At 38.2% G+C, this 17,699-nt stretch overlaps 1 protein-coding gene across 1 annotated transcript; it reads right to left on the minus strand.

Annotated features, from left to right (window-relative positions):
- Window positions 1–1,168: 1,168 nt before the first annotated feature.
- prokr1b (prokineticin receptor 1b) lies at window positions 1,169–8,652 on the minus strand. Its single transcript, XM_077582469.1, has 3 exons — window positions 8,525–8,652; window positions 5,362–5,968; window positions 1,169–2,346 (listed from the first exon to the last, which is right to left on the minus strand). Exons 2-3 carry the CDS (start codon window positions 5,805–5,807, stop codon window positions 1,641–1,643), a joined length of 1,152 nt encoding a protein of 383 aa, XP_077438595.1. The 5' UTR covers window positions 5,808–5,968; window positions 8,525–8,652; the 3' UTR covers window positions 1,169–1,640.
- Window positions 8,653–17,699: the final 9,047 nt, after the last annotated feature.

Here is a 17,699-nt window from a genome sequence, read left to right on the forward strand (position 1 = left end):
TTATAAAAGAACGGGACAAGGCAGAAAAGAGAGAGTCTATGCTGTCATTTGTCACATTCGGTTAATGTAGAATTATTGAACGTGTGGGTATTGAATTTTTGGCTGGCAGTGAATGAGTTAATTCATTCAATTATTCTTGTCCTTTATAGGGTAAACAAATAAATAACTGTTTTTATTTATTGTGTTTTTATTATTGTTGAGAATATTATTTCATTATTAATAATGATAGTATCATCCTTGTTACCAGACATTTTTATTTATTATTTTGAAATAGACATTAATTTCAATGTTTTTAACTTTTCACATAGCATTATTTTATTTCAGAACGAGACAGTGACTTTCCTTTTGACAAGTAATTTCCTTTTTTTTTTAATAATACAGTATATCAGTAAGAGTTTAGTCAAGAAGAACACAGATTAACATCATTAAGGATTTTATTTGATCTTTTTAGGAAATTTGGAGTGTGGAAAATGGTTAAATGAGCATTTTAAATATTGGCTCCGTTAAGAGAAAGGTATAACTAGTACTTCACTACTGTATAGGATCACCTGAAAGTCTCCCCAGGACTGTGATTCTTGCGCATACCACAAGGGGAGCACATTTTGAGAAGGCACTTCTGTGATGATCAAAGTGCATTTGTTATAAGCACACAGAATGTCCTGGCAACAATTTTAAAAAGTCAAACTTCCAATTTCACCTTCATGTGGGACAAAGAATACTCTTAATTTTGCCCAATATGAGAAAACAAAACAAAAGAGGATGGCGATCTATCTGGGTGTCAAGTGTTTGCGAGAGAGACAGACAGATCTCTGTGTTCCAGATTCAAAACACAGAGGAACCACAAATACGTTTGGATTTAAAATAGAGTTACAGTCCCAGTAGGAACATGCTGCCCTCTCCCATTGTTTATATGACTCATTTGAACACAGTGAAAGGTTGCGTTTAATGTCATCTAAATGGTACGCAATTACAAAAAGACATGGCATATTTATTGGCTCACTCTTTATGGAAAACCAATTGAACAGCAAACACTCCACTAAATGGAACCGCACGGTAATCATACAGTAAGAATGGGACTTTGCAAAATGACAATTCAGAGAACAACATCACGTACTGCGGCTCTATTAAGACCTTGAAGCAATATCGAACGGATCAGCAATGACATCCAAGTCATCCGTGTAATACAGCTTCAATTCACAATACAGTGTACAGGTAAGAACTACATATGACACAATGGCAGCAATGTTTTTTCAGCATCAATAAAGATTACTTTGCCCGTGAAATCAAGTCAACGAGACTGTCTAAAACAATTTCAACCATGCGTCTTTTTTGTACAAATGTTTGAATGATTTCCAACCACTGTGCCTTGGCACATTAGTATGCGGTGAAAGATCAATGTGTGCCTCATTATTTACAAAAAAATAATGTTAACTTTGTTCATCTAGCAACGGTGATGCTGATGTTCATGCTCACATGCTGAAATTTTTGTACAATTTCCAACTAAATAGTTTTTCAATTCCTTGATTTCTTCGGAATCTATGTAGCATTTTTACAGTAAAAATGTGTGAAACGTAATTTAGCAACCTCATTGATTCAAAGTCCATTCTTTACATCAGCAATCCAAATTTTAATGACCATGTTTACCTCAGATGAATGCATTCAATTTCCTCTGTGAGAGGCAAGGATGAGGTCCTTAAGTCCTGTTCATCCACAGTCCTGGTTGGGGCATAAGTTGACCTCCATCGCACCAGCACAATCTTCTTCAGATACTTGACCGTATTGTTCTTGACACTGACAAAGCAGAAAGTATTGATCATGCTGTTGCTCATTGCAAGGCATTCAATGATGTAGAAGACCACCAGTGAATTCTTCTGACGAGAGATTAGCGTCGGGTGGAAGTCCCGCAGGATCGTGAAGCCGTAGTACGGAGCCCAGCACAGGATGTACGCCGTTAAGATGCCAATGAGGACCATCACGGTTTTGCGGCGACAGCGTAGCCGCTTTCTTATTTGCTCCGTTTGGACACCAGGAACATTCTTGAACCAGAGCTCGCGGGAAATATGGGTGTAACACATCGCCATGACAAGCACGGGTCCCACGAACTCCATGGCGAATATGAACAAAAAGTAGGAGCGGTAGTAGGTTTGTTGGTCCACGGGCCAGATTTGAGCGCAGAAGACTTTGTGAGTGGTCGGCGTGGTGCCTCCGTGAGGGTACATGGTTTCCGAGGTGAAGTAAGCTGAGGGAATTGAGATGAGAATGGGAATAATCCAAACTCCAGTTATCAGGCAGTAGGCGGTTTCATACTTCATTCGAGGTTTCAAAGGATGAACGATGGCCATGTATCTGAAAACATAGACAATATGGTATTGATGAGGCAGTAAATAGGCTAAACCCATCCAAAGATCAGGGTGCATTTTTAAGGGAACAGACGTGATGTCAAAAGAATCAACTAAAACATTATAAACAATTGCAACCCTTAATTTACAGTTTTGGCTCTATTCAGCGAGTATGGTTTTCTCTCCTGAGTCCAGATACTTTTTAATTTGCCTGCTATTTTGCTGTTCGATGTTCTTCAATTTAACGCGGTTCCAGCCAGACTTGTGTGAAAAGTGTACTCCATCACCCAAATACTTATGCTGCATTCGAGGATGCTCAAAAGTCAAACTTTTCAAGTCAAACGAGGAAGTGCATACGCAAACGCCCTCTTGAACTCGGAAATTCCACTTGCGAAGTCGGAAAAAAAAAAGGACCCTGACTTCACTGAAGGACTACAATAAATGAAAATTGAGAGAAGGTAAATTTGCTGAAGGTCAAAATGAGTTTTGAGGACCAAAATAAAAAATAATTGATCACTATCTGCCATTTTTGTTGTTTACATTCATCTTGAACGCTTTCAGGTCAGAACTGGGAAAAAACAACTTGAATATATCCGACTTCCGACCATCCTCGAATGCAGCATTAATTCTGGTGTTAAACACTCTAGCTGTGTCAATTTTAGGTTAGCTTAGCAATTAGCATGGCTTCTCTGTTTTTTTCTCGCCATCCTTTCGTGACAATGATACATACCACAAGTGTATCTTATACGCCACCACAGAGGCAATGATTATTGATTTAGGAGCGACTCCGCAACTAGTAGCCAGCTGAAGCTCATTGCTAGCCAGCTGCTACACTGCAAAAGACACAAATCTTCCATTGAACTTCGACTACGCGCGGTAGGTGACGTGAGCCCAGCTGAACTTTTTTAAGACCATCTACAGGGATTGGAAAATCTTGACAATCTTTCATTCCCAGGTTTTGCAATTCATTGTGTGTGATGAGGCGCAAAATGCTAATTTTGCCTGTGATACTGGTTATAACCAGTTCTGGCAGATAAGGATCTGCGTGCCTATCTCAGTCACCAGTCAAATAGGGCACATAATGTGATATTGAGTGTACATAATAGATAGACAATGATTAATATCTATGGTCACTGAGCAGCTGCATGAAAGCCAGGTATCGGTGAAACTGGTTACTCCTTTTTGGGGCTTACCAACACATTAAATGGGGGCCGTTTATAGTATGTTGGAAATGAAGCTTTTGGTTCTATAATTTGAAGAGGCTGACTGTGACGTAAAGGATACTAACACCTCAATTAATATATAAATTGTAAATGGCACAAACATTTGCTTAACGGTTTTGCTCTCCAGTTATGCGCCATTGAATCGACGCAGCTGAATTGCACTATATCCTCAAAATATGTATTATTTACGACTGTTTGTTCAAAAATGACATCAACATAATCTCCTGTGCAATGGATCACAAAGAATGTGGGTCTGCTCTTACACCGCTCAAGTGGATGAGTCATTCCAGATAAATCAGTGACCCCAAACTTGAAAGAATCATTATTGCCTTGGTTGGAAGGCAAAATTATTTTCTTGACTGAATAGTTCCAGACAGTGTCATAGTTGTAGGTGCATAAAACAAAGTAACGGCGGAGGAAAATCCAATACTATTGATTATTCTGCAGTATAGCTTTACCTTTACTGAAACCACTAATTTACATGTCAAGCATGAATGAGTTTTTAACGAATCATCCATCAGCTTCCTTTTCAAAGCGGCAAGCGTGATTACGGTATGTCCCACTTAATATGTTTTAATGCAGAAACAACTTACTCTTTCCATCATTAAAAGACAATTGTGACTGTGTGCCAAAAGAGACAAGAGAGACAAGAGAGAACGGATATATACAACGCAGCAAGAAATGTGAGATTGCAGACAAGCATAAAAAAAGTCACTGGGCATATCCTCAATTTTTGCATGCATTACGTAAGTGGAACTAGTTGCTCTATCGATTGGAGAAGTTGGTGAATTACAGTTTCATCTTGGGCTGCGTCAAAATATTCAGCTTTATATGTTGTGGTGGGAATCTATTTTGTGGACCCAATTTTGTGGTTCAGGAATTAGGGCACGGAAAAAGTACTCTGTTGCCTGGAGTGATAAAATGGGCATGAATAAATGTTTTATTATTTTTAGATTAATTCAAGTAATTAATAAAAAAAATACTGGAATCGGATAATCTATATCAGGAATGGGTGCCCCCACCCCCCAAAAAAATAAAATTATAATCCTTCAAAATGTTTAAAAAAAAGCACATGCAAAAAAACACAGCTGATTAATATCCATGACATTTTCCTTGAAAAAAAGGGGGAAGGAGGGGCTGGGGAAGGATATAAATTCCTGAAAAAACACCCCAAAAATCTTAAAATGTGATTTTTTTTTAATACAAGAAAAAAAATCTGCGGTTATAAAAATGTTTTAAATTGTAACATTACCAATCACCACTAGATGGCAGGCATGTGTTAATTGCACTTGCACTCGGTCTTATACTTCTTTAATACTGCAACGTGCCGGAAGTCCGAATACATTTTTGCAGAGTTGGAATGATATGCAGGACAAATATCACAGCACATCAATAATATTAAACTTTTTGCACTTAACGTTGGTTCCTTGTATGTTGGTATTTTTTTAATTACATTTTTGTTTTTATTGCACTGGGAAAAAATACAGTTTGTGGTTATTTTGTTGTTTACTTCAAACCCTTAAGGATAGTTGATATTTTATGCATGCAATGAGATATGTCCTATAAAAATAAATACATTTATTAACAGCATGTATTTTGTCCCAAGAGAATCTAAAATAACAGTTTTGTCATCCATCTGGTTAGGGAATATGTGGTTCTATGTGGCCCCATAAGTATAAATGATGAACATTTTCATTTAAGTTATCCCTGATACAGATGATAAATCCAACATCATGGAGAGGATACTATAAGTGCTGCAAGACATTTTAATGGGCATACAAATTTCCCTTATTCCTTACCTGTCCACCGCAATAGCGAGCAAGGCATTTGTGGACACGTAGAGCGACACGGTGCGGAGATAGTTAACCGAAGCACACAGCACCAACCCATGATCCCATGACAGCTGTTTGACCACATAGTAGTCTACCAGGAAGGGACAGCACACCACCGCCACCAAGAAGTCCGAGATGGCCAAGTTGGCGATGAGCAAGTTAGTGAGGTTGCGCAGCTTCTTGTAACGCATCAAGGTGGCGATGAAAATGAAGTTTCCCAATCCGCATACCAACATGATGCAGACGAGGACCACGCCGATGATGATGGTGGCCACGTAGAAGGCCAGACCTTGTGTGGTGTCAGGAATCTCGTCGGGTGGAATGCCGTAGTCCACGTCGTAGTTGTCTATGTAATGATCCGACTTGCCGGCAGACTGAGCCGTCAATAGGTGGCTGATGTTTGATTCGGCCATTTTGTTCGTGACCAATTTGAGAACAGCTTGACCGGGCAAAATTAGGAGAAAAATGATGGGTCTTTGTGGTGCAGCATGGCAGCGATGCCTTAATTGTTACTCTTTTTGCATGAAGACGGTATTTTGGAGCAGGCGAATCATCTTTGGAGAGTCACCTTGACCTGGAAGAGAAAGTCGGACGCATTATTCAACACCTGGTCAGGATTCATATCATCGGAAAAACAAATTACTGTACACTGCCCGAGTCCTTCAGCACGTTATCGAGAATGGCAGGTGGTGCCGTCGCTATGAATATATCTGGAAACTTTAACTGAGGCCACTACAGCGAGAAATGGCCTCCATGCAATTTATTGCAACCTTGTGACTTATCGCAGGGCAGTGTCGCTAGAAATAAGCTCAGCGTGGTCACAAGGCATTTTAATTGAAGCTACATCATAACAAGAAAGAACAATAGTAGCCATGTATTATATAGAGTGCAAGGACAATAATTGGTGGAATGAAGTTTCTACTCATGAACTCTGATAGAGTTCACTTAAGTTCACTTAAGATGGGTTTTAATATTTTTTAAGATTTTTCATTGTAGGTAGTTTTCATTTCATTTTGACTTTTTAAAAATATATTTCATATTGTTATTTATTTTTTTAGCATTTTTCTTAGTTTAAAAAAATGAAAATGATTCGCTGTTTGGCAGATTTTTTGTGTGCAATTTTGCATGCATTTTTTTTTTTACAGTAATGTACCTATTTATTTTTTAATTATGAAGGTTTGAGCATTGAGAATGTTTAAACAAGAGAGAAATGTGAGAAAATATAAATGTCTTGATGAGAAAAGTGTATAAACAATGTGGTGAGGGGTTTTAGAGCCATAAAGCATTTATAATAAATGTAAAAAATAAACGACTTAAACAGATTTAATTTATTTTGGGTATGTTTTGGAACCTATGCCCTGCGGAAAACAAGGGAGCACTGTAGTTAAAAAAATATATATATATATGTACAAAAATAGCATCAAGTAGGTTACATTTTGTTATTGTTTGTTATTTATTTTATGGTTCGTGTAATATTTAAGATTGTTGGCCGCGACTTGTTTTTTTACGCTATTATTTCGGAAATTAACTCTTAGGGGTGTACTTAAATCATTAAGCCATTTTCAGCAGTAAAAATGTAATATTTTGTCCAGAATTAGTTTGATAACTTCATTATTTTTCATGTAGAACTAATACCTTTAAAAACACTTGCTGTGAACTGAAGATGACATCACCTGTGCTGAGGAATTAGGTAATGACCAATCATGGCACACCTGTTTTCTGAGCCATGATTGATCGCTACCTGTTTCCTCAGCTCAGGTGATGTCATCTTCAGTGGACAGCAGGTGCCAAAATTAGACTTTAAATGTACTAACTGTTCATGAAAAATAATGAAGTTAGCACATTAATTATAGACAAAATGTTACAGTTGAAAATGGCTCAATGAGTCAAGTATCCATTTAACACACCTCAGACCAAAAAATAATGTTTGGCCAATATTTTAAAACAAAACATTGAAGGGTGTTTGAGGTCCTTGGTCGGGAAGGGGAAAAATCGGTACAAAAAAAACCCAATTGACTTTTTGTGTGTACCCAGCCTAAGATTGTCATTTTTGACCCTATTATCGGGACAAATCAACTCTTAACACACCTCACACAATCTTATAAGACATCAGATTGTCAGGTGTTTCACCTCCTTGGTTGGAAAGAGGCAAAATCGGGATAAAAACAGCCCGGTTGTCTTTATGTGTGTACCAAACAATCGAAGCAGTCCAGTTGCCATCAATTGAATGCTCTTAGATTAAAATAACCTGAATCAATGAGAGGGCATGTAAATGTTAAACCTCTGAAATATTTGTAATGGTAAATCCTTATGTGTGTGGTCAACCCCAAGGTCAAGCCACAAACTCTTTGATTGTGACATGAAGCGGAACAATAGCCAATTAGTAAGTGACCTAACGCTTGCTTGTTTGTATGCCCTTGGCCAACATGTCGGCTCTCTCAGGTCTGTCTTGATACTACAACAGACATCTGGTTTTGATGAAGAGGCTCGATTGTCAGCTTCTTGAACATCTAATGGATTTTTGTGTTTTATTGTGATGCCACCATAGAACAGGAAATTAAGCTCACTGTGACATGGGAAAGGGTCTGCCTGCCATTTACCAAATGAGTAATACATTGATTGATTTGATCAGCTATTTCCATCCTATCAGCCATTCATTTTCTATAGCGGAGCAGGTCATCTTATCAGCCAATCTTAGACTAATTAAATGCACTAATAATTTTCCGGAGCACATGCTGGCACTTTGATCATACATTACACAACAATCCCTATAAAACGCCACTTGAGATGACAGTATCCCTCCGCAGCCACTTTTCCCTCTCCATTATGTGACTGTCGGGTGTCATTAAAGGGTGAGTAGTTTTGCTTTGCTTTAGTTTTTAGTTAGTAGCCCTTTTTGTACATTGTAATGTTACTAAAATGCTGACTGTGCAGTTAAAAGTGTTTTGTGATGGCAATAAGATCTGCCAGTAGAGTAGTGAAGTTGACTTGTGCTCAAGAACATGGTTGATGTTGAAATGTTATAAATCACCAAATACGTCCTTTTAATTAAAACAAAATGGAAATGCCCTTCTCTTGGTAAATAAAAATATAATCAACCAGGTATTAAGAAATGTAATATCCATCTTACCTGCAAATGATGTAGAAGGTCAAGTGAATGTTCTATTTAATTTATAGAGCATTTAAAGAGCCTTCTCTGATTGGCCAGTGCTAAAGAAGTCCGCGAGCATCCATCATGTTCCGCTCCTCCTCCCTCGCCTCCTTGTACGAGACAACAAAAAGTTGTCCCTCCGCCGCCTTAAATAATCACACTGATGATGACGCTGTGGGGAGAAGAAGATGGGAGGGTTTGGGAGGAGGGGGAGGATGAGGGTGGGAGGGAAGGACGGGGGAGCCAGGATGGAGGATGCGTGGGTGGGAGCGTGCCAAAAGGTTGGAGCAGCAAAGCCATCAGTGCCTGCCAGGTTGGTGATGTATGCACATTAAAGGCTACCAACGCCTTCAAATCACCTTCACGGGGTAGAACACTTAATCAATATGCATTATTTTTTTTATTTTTTTATTTACTCGTCGTTATTATTGTACAATAGTGCAAATGCCAGGGAAGCTTCAGGACTACTTTACAAGCCTCTTTATGTGCAATTACAAATCCATAAAAGTTCCAGCTATCTTGACATAATCTGCTTTGGACAGCATTTTTGCCTTGGTTTTGCCATAGACGTACAAAATGAAGGGATGTGTATTCTGAATACTTACGATTAATATAAATAATTGAGGAATGAGATTCTTCCTTAAAAAAAAAAAAAGATTAATGCATTTTTCTAATAACATATTTATTATTGCATTATTACCGTTACTGTAATTATAGACTCATCTCACGATGATCAGTTTTACAACCACATTATTAAAGTTTTATTAAATCATCATTACTTGTAAAAGCTGAATTCTTTAATGCAGCTCTTGTATTGTACCTCATTAATGGATATGTTGTTTCTAGTAAGCCCAATGAGACGCATGCATTATAAAAAGAAAAAAAAAAACAGAGACTGAGATATGGGACTTATAAAATATACATTGAAGGTGGATCTTGTATACTAAGTACCATTAAGGCTATAAGTGCATAGGGAAATGAGATAGTAAAGAAAACAAGAAATGAGAAAAACGTCATATTTTTCCGAAACATATAATAAAGTTACAATCTGACTAGAATAAAGTAGGAATTGTAACAAATCAATGTAAAAAAATAATAATAATAATAATTACACAATCCAAACTAATTACTTGATCACTCACAAGCATCCATATCTTAATTTCATGTATTTATTAATTATTGTTTCTCTAACAAAATTATGCTTAGCGCTTGGCTATAACTAAATGAATGGGAGACATGTAGACATGGTCAAAATGGGAAGATAAAATGGCCTTACGTAAACATTTTAGAAAATGGTGATTGATGGGGAGAGATGAGTTATTTGGACAAAAATGCCTTGTAGCATCGGTAAGTGCCATGAATCATTAGAACTGATAGAAAGAATATAACTCACATAACCACCTACCACAAACAATGTGGAAGTGTATCTCTGAGCATCAGACCTTGGAGGAGCAGCAGAACTACACTGAGTGTTACTCTTCTTATCACCTAAGAACAGAAAAGCAGATCAAAGATACTTAACATTTGGAATTTACTTTTGTTGTGCTGTCATCATGGACAAGATACACGGTTTAGAAAATTAATTAGAAAAACACATTTGGCATTGGCATAGTAGGTGGCCTAGGAACTTCCAATGAGGTTCGAAGACTGGAGCATCTGCAAGATGTAAAGTCTGACTTGGACCCAATCACAAGAAGGGGTCATGCCATATCACCTGATAAACTGAGCACCTTTTTTGGTTTATTTGGCTCACATGGAGACTATGCAGGTTAATTTACTCTAGAAGAGGACATGAAAGAACATTAATTACTCTTTGGAATGTTGCGCATCTTAGCTAACCTTTTGTCCAACTTACCTTTTATGTGTAAGCGGTTCAGTGGTCCCAGTAGGTGACTATGACAACACAACAAACAACTTCAGAATTAAATACAGAGAACTAACGCAATGTCGGCGTTATTAAATATTGTCATATACCACATCAGGTATCCCCAAATTATCGGAGCACAATAGACTGCACTGTGTAACTTCCTACCCCCAGACAGGGACTTTATTTACAGCAATCGTAAGCACGCACTTTCTTGGAATGTGCAAGCTGTGTGTGATTCAGAAAGGGTCATATAAGTACTGCCAATATCCAGGGCTCGTTTGCCGTAGCCACAAACACTTCCAACTGCATCAAACTTCAATTTGCGTTTGCGGTGCTCTCCCAAATTTTCCATGGTGAAAACCATGACACCTACCTAAGTGTCAAAAATAGGGCAGTCTCCTAACGCCAATGGGCTCTTTGCACTTAATCTCCCGCATTGCTAAAATATGGCTGTCTTTGAGTGGGTTAAACATCACAGGGGAAGTTGTGGTTGCTTAAAATGCACGTTAAATTTAAATAGCAATGTTTATGTTATTGTTTGTGTTGCTTTTGGAATGAAAATGATCTTTTGGAACGCTCATACTCGTAGTTCATCAAATGGCACTTCATGTAAAGTTTGCGCCGCAACCTACGTCATGCGCCAATCTGTTAAAAGAAACACACAACTCATGCCCGTTTTTTAGGATCTTTCTAAATCAGGTCCTAAGCCTCTATAAAAAAATATGTTCGCATCCAATCTGGAGAATCTGTGCGAGTGGAACATGAAGAGTCACTCTACGTTTTGTGTTTTCCACTCCACTGACCCATTAAGGATGCTTTATAAGAGCTAAATCTTCCGCAGTGTTCACCAGCTATCGTCGCTAAGCCTTTTCTTTTTTGCCTGGTAACTGTAACATGCATGTATCAAAGTACAACTAGCACCTCAAAGATCATGTGAAAAATCACTCAACGCTACACAATTAACATTCGCATTGATCATTTTAACTATTGATCATTGCTTTTTAACGCCATTAATGTTTCATATGTATGCTGTGGTGAAAGCGCTACATTTGAATGACTTTTCCCCTGCTATATATTGCGTATGCAATTCAATATTTTTTCCCTTCATTTAAAAAGAAAATAAGCAGGCTAGTAAAATATTAATGCTCTAAAGAGGAAGAAAATATGTATTCATCATGGAGCTACAAAGACGTGTTGTGTTCGGGCCATTCTGGTTTTATTCCAAAGCATAATATATATATATTAGAAATAATGCTTTACATGTTATAAAAAAAACTACTTTTTGGAGTAAAAAGTTTTAGCGTCTTTTTTTTTTTAGTCTTATGAGAATAAAATATTTTTTTATGCATTAGGATGCCTAATTTTCACAATCATGTGGGGAAAAAATCTTCATAATATCACATTATTCTTGCAACGTATCAACTTTTTCTCAGACTTTTGCAATAATGAAATATTAAAATGTAAATCTTTTAAAGTGCATCATTTAGTGTGAGGCATAATTCAACAGCCTAGCCAGTGAATCAGTGTCACTTGGAATTCATTTTAAGTGTTCTCCACACAAATACTAATCTCTTAGACGACATCTCTTGTACATATTGGCATGCATGGGTCGCCACTGCTAGCTTTGGGGACTTAATCAGACCTTCAGGTATCCAGCTATTTATACTCAATCAGCATCAAATGATGTGTCACTTATCCTGTGAGAGTGGCTGTTTTGTTCAGAAGGTCTCTTCAAGTTGATTGTGGGGAGACGGGAGGAGTGGATTGGAAAGCAGACAACTTTGTGGTCATCCATCCTGAACGGCAGATAAACAGGGACAGACAGCAGCTCTGATGACTTCTTGCAATCAGTTCGTTATTTTGATGGAAAGCCAGTACCGCTCTTGCTTTTATTTGCCCTTTGACAATCTTTTCTCAATTGCCTTGAGATGCCTGCTTACAGCAGCTATCAGGCAGTTATAGTATTATATACAGTATACACAGTATCAGAATAACCTATATTAGTATTTACGATCAGAGGTGGGTAGTAACGAGTTACATTTACTCGAGTAACTTTTTAAAAAAAAAATACTTCTAAGAGTAGTTTTACCACACAATACTTTTTACTTGTACTTGAGTAGCTGTGTGAAAAAGTAACGTTACTCTTACTCCGCTATCTTGGGCTACATTAGAGTCGTTACCCGCTGCCCCATTCATACATTAGATTAACTGTATTTTCACGTAAATGCTCCGCTAGACTGACTCTGTGGGAGCATTTCCGCGGACACGCGCCACGTTCACTTTTGGAAGGAGCTTCATCTTCGCATATTAGCGTCAATCAAACACTTAACTTGCAAGTGGGTCATTAAGCTCTGAAACAAGCAAAAAAAAGGAGGACACTGCCCATGCCTGTTTTAGCATCATGGCAGAAGTTAGAACACAAGTCACGGAGAGATGGAGCGAAGAGGAGAGGAGCACCAGTGCGGGAGGAAACGGGACAGGGGCAAAGGAGAAGCTGCCGGAGAACTTACGACCAAGTAGAAGTGAGTATAGCTACAGGGTAGATTTGATAGATGTGACAGCTAGACAGTCAAAAACGCTGGTGCAGAGCACACACGTGCTGGTCAATGCATGTAAAGTGTTGTACACGTGTATGTTTTTTTTATGTTCTAAGGCAATAAAACGTTATAGAATTTTTTTAACTCTTTGACTGCCAGATGTTTTCAGAAACGGGTTGTGGCCAGTGCCAGCCGATTTAAGCATTTTGACTGATCTTTCAAGGTCCACAGAAAATGTTGTGTTTGGACTATGGAAACACACATACTACCAAATGAAAGATTGGACTCTCATCTCATCTCATCAGTTTGTTTCTACCTTATTCCGTTCTTCAGTAATCAACAATAGAAAATGGTTACTTTCACCGAAATTCTCTGTTTTTAAACAAAAAGCGGAGAAAAAGAGCTTTTTGTGAAACAATGTTATTTCATGCACTCTAGTGAATTGTACACTTCTTTTTGTCCATGAATGATGCCACAAACACCTAAATAGTGCTTTACTTCTGTAAAACGCTTTCACCAACAATGAAAAAGTGTTTTTAGTTTGCAAAATACGTTTATTTCCATTCAACAGTGTAACAATTTGACAAAACAATTTCGCAAACTATTTACAAATGTGTGCAACTGTGGTACTACTTACAATTATGTGGATGTTTCAAATACAGTTTTTCTTTTTGTAACGCTCTCCTGCGTGCAAGGAGACACCGCTGGACTCACACAACAGTTTACTTTCACTTTCACATTTGTCCGTTTCGCGTGCAAACGTTACACTTTCTTGACCGCCTTTTTTTCCGGGGAATAAATAGCAAGTAGCAGACTGTACACACTCCTCCGATGAATATGCATTGGACTCGGGGCACTCTTCGTCGTCCGATTGAACGTCCGCCTGAGCGTTGTGCTCCGTGTTTTCCGGTGTCAGCATCGCTCGCCCGTGAACCTTTATAACGTCGTCATAGCCGGCGCGTCAGCGCTTCCAACTTCGGCGTCAACCTCGGAGTCACCATCATCATCATCGATGATGATCATCGTCGTCATCAATGTGCTCTTTATCGTTGGTCGATGTCTTTGAAAAAAACGGCTCGACCGTGAGCTGCTTGCAAGCAGCCGCCATTATGGCTTCTTCAGCCAATGTCCCCTCAACACTCTAGCCCCGCCTCACGTCTTCTACTGACGCCCACCCAATCTTGTCAAAAGAGAGTCATCGCTGCCCTCTAGGGGCCAAAAATAGTCATTAGGCACAACAGACTTGATGGAAACTTTCACCACAGATGCAGAAGGGTTCCCGTTTCAAAAAAAAAAAATTTTTAAATGGGTGGACGTCTTTGGCGCTCCTCCGTAGGTTTTTGCAGAACGTCATTTAACGTCTTTGGCAGTAAAAGAGTTAAAAGACTATCCTATACGTCAAAAATTAAGCAATGTCTGATGACATTGTTTTTTTTAAATTAATAAATAAATGCTTATCAATGACCTACAAATACTTGGCTACATGCATTTAGACATAGACATAGTCAATATATAAATGCTCTAGTGGGGAAAGTACAGTAGAGTAAAATAAGTATTTCAGAAAGTGTTAATTGAAGGAGAGAAACTCTTTGTGGCCCACCTCGCCCACAAAAATAATAATAAAAATGAAAAAAAACTGCCCAGACAATTTCCAATTGATAGAAACAATGCAAGAGAAATTGTACAAATGAAATGGAAGTGGGAGTCTAAGTGCATCTCTGAAAGGTCAGACCTTGAAAAAAATGACGCAGGACCATATTGGGTGTCATTCCTATTACCAAAGAAAAGGATAGCGAGAATTTCACAAGCTTACAAAACTAGAAAAAAAATGCTAAACTGTAAAAACAATGTTGGTTCTGTGCATGATCAATTCCAAATCAATGCCTTTTCCAGTCCAAGTTGGTATTCACTTAATCACACCAAATTGTCAGTTGTCTTGCAACCCTGAACAGAATAAACAGTTCATATAAATCAATGTAAGATTGGGAAATTGCCATTTCTAATTAAATTGGTCAAAAATGTGTCTTAAGAAAAACTCTTATTTGCATGTGACAAACATTGTGAATCTTGAAGTTATACAATATCAATAAGAATTGCTGTCAACAAAAAAGTCAAACTAGATAGAAGAATACAATTTGTTCAGAAGGCAAAATAAAGTGAAACTACCAAAAAGAATTAAGCAAGCCTAATCCTCTATGGAACCACAAGAGAAAGAGAATAACACATCCAACCCTCCAAACACAAGAGATGCGACAACAGCCTCCACATGTTCCAATTATATTTTATTAGCCGCTCAACATCAAGGGCTTCTTCTTCAATCTCTCTAGCCTCTGTCATGACTGCCCAAAAGGCCTGAGCAACAGCATGAAACGACTGGCTTGCATTTCCATCCAAAGGAGCAGTTCACTAATCCAACCTGTACTCGGGATTTACAGCGCGTCGTATCAAAGGATTATAGATGGACTCAAAGGCGCAGGCGGTTATTATGGAAAATATGCACATGACAAATATTGTATGGCTCCGGCGGGAGGTTGGAAGTAGTTTATGGGCAGCAATGTTAGAGGCTAAGAAACAAGAGGATGAATGAAATATATGTCTGGGTTTAAAGAGAATTAGAGGTTGTTGGGTATCTTATAAAAAATAATAAATAGGATAAGATTGGAATTGGATTACCAATTTGATTGATTGTTATGAGCCTCTAAAGTAAGGATTTTTTTTTTTCCATATTATTGATTAATTTGTGGACATACCCATCAGAGGTTGTGATGTATTTTGTTGTATAGCTGAAATACAATTGTTTTTAGAAATGGTTAAGCACAATAATGTGCATTTTTATTCTATGGCTAAACTAAGAAAAAGTGTATTTTACAGCATAAACTTGTCGTTGTGATTGATAGACTTCTAAACAATTTAGAAATTCTGAATGATCAATTTATTTGGAAAATCAAGCCCGTCACTAAAGATAAAAAAATAAATAATCTACAGTATAAGAAAGTGTTTAAAAATGCATGTGGCAGGATTCCATTGCTGGTCAATTGATGAGCGGCTCCTGGATAAATGAAGCATCCATCCAGCATGACTCATGTTGCCCGCTTTCAAAAACTCCTAGAAATCATCAATGTCGAAGGGATGAAAGCTGTCAGGACGCTCTGCTCAATTTGACTATAATTAATAAAGAAAACGATGAAAGGCAAAGGTTAGGTATGTCGATGTGAGTTAATGCAGATACTATATATTTCATCAACCTATGTTTCTCTGGATAGTGATAAGTTCAACAAGTACACATGAAAAAATGAAACTTTAGGTTTATCTGTGGTTGTACAGTATTCACTTATCTTAACTATACAGTCGCGAGTGACCTGGGGTGTAGAACAGGCTGTAAATTCGTTCTCATGGATGAATTTAAGAGTGTGCATACAAAAAAAAACAAAATCCGGTTTTACCATGTCTTGCCTCATTTGCGTGGCGAAACGCCTCCAATTAATTGGCTAGTAGCGGCAATCCCTTTAAGAAATCCAAAATCATGCCACAGAGAAAATATGTGAAACTGACATTGAGGTAGTTACTTGTCTGAGAAGTGGAAATAACCCGACTCGCAACATTTTACCGCCAGCCAAGTCGCCAAGACAAATTTGCAAAAATCAAAATGCTAATTTAGCTGTACCAGCGCACGGTACAGATTGGTGGAATTGTTGACTTGTTTCGCGGACTTGTATCTTGTCTGCATACATTATGCAAATTCAGCTGTGCGAACATCCGCGCTCCTGGTTGGTGGACTGTTTTCACGCTCGCTCCTGTTTGGCTGCTGTCCTCGGCTTCCTCGTGCGTCAGTTTTGAACGTGCTGTTTACAAACAGGAACAGAAATCCATCTGACTTATTTTTTCATCCCATCCATAGGTAATATTTGGGGGAAATGAGGGGACACTCCTCGACCTCCTCATTTCATTGAGAAGTCCACCGAAGATGACGTTGCATCATCGCCGTTCTTGATGAACCGTCTGCAGGGCTGAATTTCTACTATCGCCAAACATGTCAACTTTATGCTTCATGTTTCAAGTGTGATTGAATTAAAGACAAATAAAAATTTAACACTGTTACTCAAAACAGCTTTGTAAATATTCACAGACGTGTCAGTAGTCTCCCTTCCAAGCACTCTCTCCTGCCCGCGCAGAGCTCATATCAGGCTTTTGATGAAGTATGAATCAGATGCGTGTGGATGAGCATTACATTTCAGATTTATATCCACATACGAAAGAGGCCAAGGTCGGGTGTGAAAAAATCGGAATTGTATCGTTTACACTGCATGGACAAAATCGGATACTTGTGAAAAAAATCGGAATTGAGCTGCAGCGTAAACGCAGCCTAATTGTAGGCACAAACCCACAGAGGTATTCTGTAGAATGAATTAATTGTGCGGTAATTGCTCCGAGTCATAGATTGCAGATGAAATAATTTCCTGTTCACGTACTGTAGCTACATTTGTTGTGCAATGATGCTCTCATTATCTTCAATTTTATTAATTTCATTTTCATTCATTCGTTGACCCAACAAAAATAATTGGCTACTGGTTTGGCTGATAGGAAACTCCTTGACTTGATTATCCCTTCATTTTCATTTCCAGGAAAAAAAGTATTTGACCTACCAGGTGGATATTGGCATTAACCTATAATGTCACTGCACACTGGATACAGTGTCAATGTAATTTCACAGTTGAATGATGTGAGGAAGATCATCGCTTGTGTACCAGAT

Source organism: Vanacampus margaritifer, chromosome 12 (assembly GCF_051991255.1).
Source record: "Vanacampus margaritifer isolate UIUO_Vmar chromosome 12, RoL_Vmar_1.0, whole genome shotgun sequence".
NCBI classification, from domain to species: domain Eukaryota; kingdom Metazoa; phylum Chordata; class Actinopteri; order Syngnathiformes; family Syngnathidae; genus Vanacampus; species Vanacampus margaritifer.

Coding starts and splice junctions, on each gene's coding strand:
- prokr1b (XM_077582469.1), bottom strand. CDS start 5,807: ATGGCCGAATCAAACATCAGCCACCTATTGACGGCTCAGTCTGCCGGC. Junction 2,347..5,361: donor CTCGCTATTGCGGTGGACAG/GTAAGGAATAAG, acceptor CTATGTTTTCAG/ATACATGGCCATCGTTCATC.